This window comes from Corvus brachyrhynchos, unplaced genomic scaffold (genome assembly GCF_000691975.1).
Source record: "Corvus brachyrhynchos isolate BGI_N302 unplaced genomic scaffold, ASM69197v1 scaffold115, whole genome shotgun sequence".
Taxonomy (NCBI): domain Eukaryota; kingdom Metazoa; phylum Chordata; class Aves; order Passeriformes; family Corvidae; genus Corvus; species Corvus brachyrhynchos.
The window spans coordinates 21,542,256-21,548,235 of NW_008239553.1; the positions used below are offsets into that span (position 1 = coordinate 21,542,256).

At 41.1% G+C, this 5,980-nt stretch overlaps 1 protein-coding gene across 1 annotated transcript in view; it reads right to left on the reverse strand.

Annotated features, from left to right (window-relative positions):
• Positions 1-4,676: 4,676 nt before the first annotated feature.
• The window catches only part of MBIP (MAP3K12 binding inhibitory protein 1), a gene marked incomplete at its 5' end in the record, with an annotated part of 11,659 nt that continues 10,355 nt past the window's right edge, over positions 4,677-5,980 (reverse strand). The window contains one exon of the mRNA XM_017741642.1: positions 4,677-5,636. Coding sequence (XP_017597131.1) covers positions 5,526-5,636 — 111 coding nt within the window. The remainder of the gene's footprint in view (positions 5,637-5,980) is intronic.

The window sequence follows — 5,980 nt, forward strand, 5'->3', positions numbered from 1 at the left end:
CTATACAGAATTAATATTGTGTAAGCCAAATCTGGGTGGTAACAGTGAAGAATGATAAAAGGAACAGGAGAACCCACCTGATCAACATGTGGCTTAAAGGCTGGCGTACTTTAAGACGGAAATCTGAAAGGCGCAGGAGCAGGCTGTCCCTATGTGTTCACAGGCAAGCCAGCAGGGAAGACTACCACACAGGGTAAACAGGGAGCTTTTGCTGGTACTCAGGGGAAAAAGGAGAGTTTATATCCTTTGGAAGAAGGGGCAGGCAACTCAGGAAGAGTGAGTACAAGGATACCATTAAGTCATTTACAGTGAAAATTAGAAAAGCAAACGCTCAGCTAGAACTCCTTTTATTATTCTTCCCTGTTACTGAAGGGATTGAGGAAAACACCACCTGTGCTTCTATCCCTTCAACCAGTTGTCTTAGCCCCCTGAAGTCAGTTTCTAATTGCCCTAGAACTTTACCTCATCACTGACAACCCAGTCAATCAGAAGTAGGTAATAATCAGATGTTACTCATGTCCTAGTAACATCTCTTCCCTGAACCCCAGGGAGGCAGCAGACTTTGGGATGGATCCAGTCAGCATACAGGGCCCTCAGTTTCTCTGACAAGGAAACTACCCACCCCTACCTCCCTCAGTCAATAGTCTAGATGTTGAGACACATCAACAAGATAGCAGACAGTTCCTCTGCTTTTGCTTAATCTTTGGTTACCTTTCAGACTACAGCTACTGCAGCTGCTCTGATTAGCAAGCACTGGAGAGTTTCAGATGCAGAGGAAGAACAGCAGAATGTGTAGTTCTGGAAAAAGGGATGGTGTTAGAGGTCAATCCTGGATCCACCTTATTATGGGGCTGTGGTGGACTGGAGAGCTCATCTTTCTGCAGAAACAGTCCTGACAGTGGAAGTTAGTTGAAGAGGGTAAAACCCAAGGAGACAAAAGGCAAGGGAAGGACTGCACAGAAGAGCATCCTGTTTCCCTACGCCTCTTGGCATAAAGTCATACAGCAGAGGAAGGGAAACTTCCAACAGCTTGGCAGACCTCTGAAATATGCAAATATGTTTAACATTCAGCTCAGAGCAGAGAATATCTTCCCCCTGAATTTTTACAGTACAGGCACATTGGCATTAAGCATTCAAGAAAGTAAGAACTTGAAACCAAAGAATGACAAAGCAAGATGAACACCATGACATTTATCAAGTTTTTCTGTTGCATGTATTTGATAGATTATGTAGGGTTAATAAATTACCATCCAGAGTACAGCTGTCATTTCCTTAGCTATTCTTTATGCTTTTAACTCTTAACTGCCATCTTATTGCCATCTTAAGAAAGAGGAGGAGAGTTCCAAAGCAAGAGATCTTTCAAGTAGCCAGCAATTCACTACAGAAAAAGCCACTTTCAAGCAGCTAATGCAGCCTTTGTAACCAGTATCTCTTGAGGAAATTAGCAGTTTGCAATTTCTTTTAAAAACTGACCCCTGATGAGGATTGAAGTCTTTTTTTCCTGTGTATATATACATATGCGCTTGTCCTAATGCAAACCACCAACAAAGAAATTTAATACTAGACAAATACTTCAGGCCTAGCCTCTGCCAAGTAGTTTTTTCTAGGGCTTCACTCCAGAATTTTCCAAATAAACCTACATACTGTAAAAGTAAGTCTACTGCAAATACAGTAGACTTAGCCACCCTGTGTCATCAGTACTCATATTATGATGCACATGAGTGGGGGCTACTCCTTTATAAAAGTGAAATCCCTTTGGCCATTCCTCCTGGCCCTGTAACAGCTGCCTCCCTTTCAAGTACTGCTTGAAGTGTGTGGCATGGCAACTATGCCCACATTGTACTCTTTTGAGCTATGGCTTCTGAGCAAGAGGACCAAAAAAGAAAAAAGGAGTAAAGTTCATCTACTTGAAGTAAAAAAGTTGCACCTCACTGCACTGCTTCACCAAAATACCCCTATAAAACATACTGTTAGGATGTTCAACAATGGCAACGCCTCATGTAACTAAAGTTCTCTCTGTTGGATAGTGTCCTGGTATGTGGCACACACACAACCATCTTCAACTGCAACAGTACCTCTTTGTATCCCCTGTTGTATCTGAGGCACTCAGATCTCTTCCTGGAAGGACAACAAAGCACCTTAGAGGCAACTACCATACTGTTGTCCTTCCGGGAGCCAGGACAAGACCTCAAGCAGCTTTACCTCCCATCTCTGCTGGTTCACCTGCAGAGAAACATTAGCTGCAGTTGTTATAACAAATGTTATTCTGGGTAAAAAGATGAGTTCACAGAAAATGTCTACTATTACTCAAAGGCTGTGTCCAGTCAGTACTGTTCATAACACCTGTCACAGAGACTGATACAGGGACATCAACAATATGACTGCTGTAAGCAGAGCAGTGCATTTAAAACTCCCTCTGTAACAGCTACTTTTCTTCTAAACTGAAATAATGACAGACAGTAAATAAAAGAACTTGTATAAATAGAAAATAGTTTATTAAAAAACAAACAAACAAAACCAAACAAAAAGTCACAACACAATCTCACTTCACTGTGTGGCCAAAGGTCTGACTTTAATTTAAACTACACAGCTGGCATCCATGCTTCAAAAGTCATGTAAGCATGCATATGGAAAGGAAATTGGTGCCTTGCTGGCATGCTCCTCAAAATCTCTCCTGGGATGGTTTTTAGAATACATTGTTTTTGAGCAGGTTATGAAATGTGAATTCCCACAAGACACTGAGAAAGTGAAGAAAGGTTGTTTATATTTACACATACAGGATTTCCATAATCACCTGTCACACAGAAGTGCAATTTGCTGCATTTCTAACAGCTGTGAAAAGAGTGACAAACACAGAAAAAACCCCACAACACAGGGTAAACAGGGAGCTTTTGCTGGTACTCAGGGGAAAAAGGAGAGTTTATATCCTTTGGAAGAAGGGGCAGGCAACTCAGGAAGAGTGAGTACAAGGATACCATTAAGTCATTTACAGTGAAAATTAGAAAAGCAAACGCTCAGCTAGAACTCCTTTTATTATTCTTCCCTGTTACTGAAGGGATTGAGGAAAACACCACCTGTGCTTCTATCCCTTCAACCAGTTGTCTTAGCCCCCTGAAGTCAGTTTCTAATTGCCCTAGAACTTTACCTCATCACTGACAACCCAGTCAATCAGAAGTAGGTAATAATCAGATGTTACTCATGTCCTAGTAACATCTCTTCCCTGAACCCCAGGGAGGCAGCAGACTTTGGGATGGATCCAGTCAGCATACAGGGCCCTCAGTTTCTCTGACAAGGAAATCACTACAACACCTACCCTTCTTTCTTTCTTAAAACCTGGAGTTGGAATGTGTCTGGTTGACTGGCTTGCTCTGGGCAAACCGCTGGGTAGACCTTCACCTTCACTATCATTTGCTTGATTATCGAGTTCCAGTTTCACACCTATTCCACAAGCGCACCTGAGAGGGCAAGAGAGGCTGGGAGAGCAGCATCCTGCTTCCCAAACAGGGACCTGTTTCCAATTCCCCCTGTCTTTTAGGTCCCATCCTTCTGCCTGATGGCAAGAGGCTCAGGGTTCCTCTGACTCTTGCTAAGCTTCCATCTGCTGCATTTCCCTCAGGGACGGAAGGGTGTGACTGCCAGCCTATTTCTCTGAAGTTTGCCTGTGACAAAACGTAAGTGCTTTTGTGGAGACACCTATACCTGGCTGCATCATGGCAGAAACATCTATTGTACAGCAACAGGCATGAACATGCAAGTTCAGAGCTCTTTAACTTGCAAGCAATTTGATAAAATTTTCTTCTGGTTTTCTTGTAAGATGGTATCTGTCTGTGAGCAAATCCACTGCCATTAAAATGATAAGCATAGAGCAGATCCTTCATAAATTTAAGCTCACAAGCAAGCGTGCTGTTTATTTAAAGTCTGCCTCACCTTCAACATGTGGACATTTGAGAGGATTTCTCAGCCTCACTACCCACCCCTACCTCCCTCAGTCAATAGTCTAGATGTTGAGACACATCAACAAGATAGCAGACAGTTCCTCTGCTTTTGCTTAATCTTTGGTTACCTTTCAGACTACAGCTACTGCAGCTGCTCTGATTAGCAAGCACTGGAGAGTTTCAGATGCAGAGGAAGAACAGCAGAATGTGTAGTTCTGGAAAAAGGATGGTGTTAAGAGGTCAATCCTGGATCCACCTTATTATGGGGCTGTGGTGGACTGGAGAGCTCATCTTTCTGCAGAAACAGTCCTGACAGTGGAAGTTAGTTGAAGAGGGTAAAACCCTCTTTGTATCCCCTGTTGTATCTGAGGGACTCAGATCTCTTCCTGGAAGGACAACAAAGCACCTTAGAGGCAACTACCATACTGTTGTCCTTCCGGGAGCCAGGACAAGACCTCAAGCAGCTTTACCTCCCATCTCTGCTGGTTCACCTGCAGAGAAACATTAGCTGCAGTTGTTATAACAAATGTTATTCTGGATAAAAAGATGAGTTCACAGAAAATGTCTACTATTACTCAAAGGCTGTGTCCAGTCAGTACTGTTCATAACACCTGTCACAGAGACTGATACAGGGACATCAACAATATGACTGCTGTAAGCAGAGCAGTGCATTTAAAACTCCCTCTGTAACAGCTACTTTTCTTCTAAACTGAAATAATGACAGACAGTAAATAAAAGAACTTGTATAAATAGAAAATAGTTTATTAAAAAACAAACAAACAAAACCAAACAAAAAGTCACAACACAATCTCACTTCACTGTGTGGCCAAAGGTCTGACTTTAATTTAAACTACACAGCTGGCATCCATGCTTCAAAAGTCATGTAAGCATGCATATGGAAAGGAAATTGGTGCCTTGCTGGCATGCTCCTCAAAATCTCCCCTGGGATGGTTTTTAGAATACATTGTTTTTGAGCAGGTTATGAAATGTGAATTCCCACAAGACACTGAGAAAGTGAAGAAAGGTTGTTTATATTTACACATACAGGATTTCCATAATCACCTGTCACACAGAAGTGCAATTTGCTGCATTTCTAACAGCTGTGAAAAGAGTGACAAACACAGAAAAAACCCCACAGGTAAGCATGCATTCTGTAAGGTTTTGGTAATTTTTTTCTGCATGTCAGTTTATTTCTGAGGAAGTATTTAATTTCACAAGTCTATGCAAACTACTTACATGAACAGTATTCAAAAGATAGTCCTTTGGAATACTTAGTCACCAAGAATTACACGAGATGCAGTTTTGTGTGCAGGTTAAGACCTTTGACATACAAACAATGCTGCAGTCCTCCTTTATAACAGAAGGGAATGGATTATTAGAATGACATTCCTGAAAAGTTCTTCATTTTAAAGTAAGTATTTCATTAATAAGGCTGCTTTTAAACAAGTTACTCAGAAAGAAAGCTTTCAAGATCATCCAAAAGGAGCATATATGTATGCTTTGTTTTCATTGCTAGTCATCTCTGATGAACACTACGCAGGTCTATGGTTTAGGCATGTGTAAAGCATGATGAGGATTCTGAAAACACTTTTATCGAAGAAGTTGCTCAGACTCCTTGGACTTGCTTTCTTTTGTTTTCCTCAGTAATGCCTGTTTTATAGCATTGATCTTTTCATCAAGTTCAGCCAATGAATAGCTCTGCTAAAAGAACAAAATAAAAATTACAATAATTTACATCTTGTAATTGCTAGAGAAGTGGCTTATCACTTGATACTTGAGGTCACTGCATACTGCACTAAGTGACAGATCTACTTCTGCAGAATTGTCTGAATCTAGTCTTTGCCTATTTATATTTAAAGGAAAAAGAACATAAACTTGCAAGAAAGACAGTCCTAACCATGGATCAGTATATTGGTGCTACTTCTATTAAATGTTTGTTTAGCCTGCTCATGAAAAACCCTAAGAAATCCCTTCATGTTAAAACACTGGATAAGACTACCTAGATTCTGTAGGACTTCAGTTTACAGCTGAAGGGTTTTCTTTCC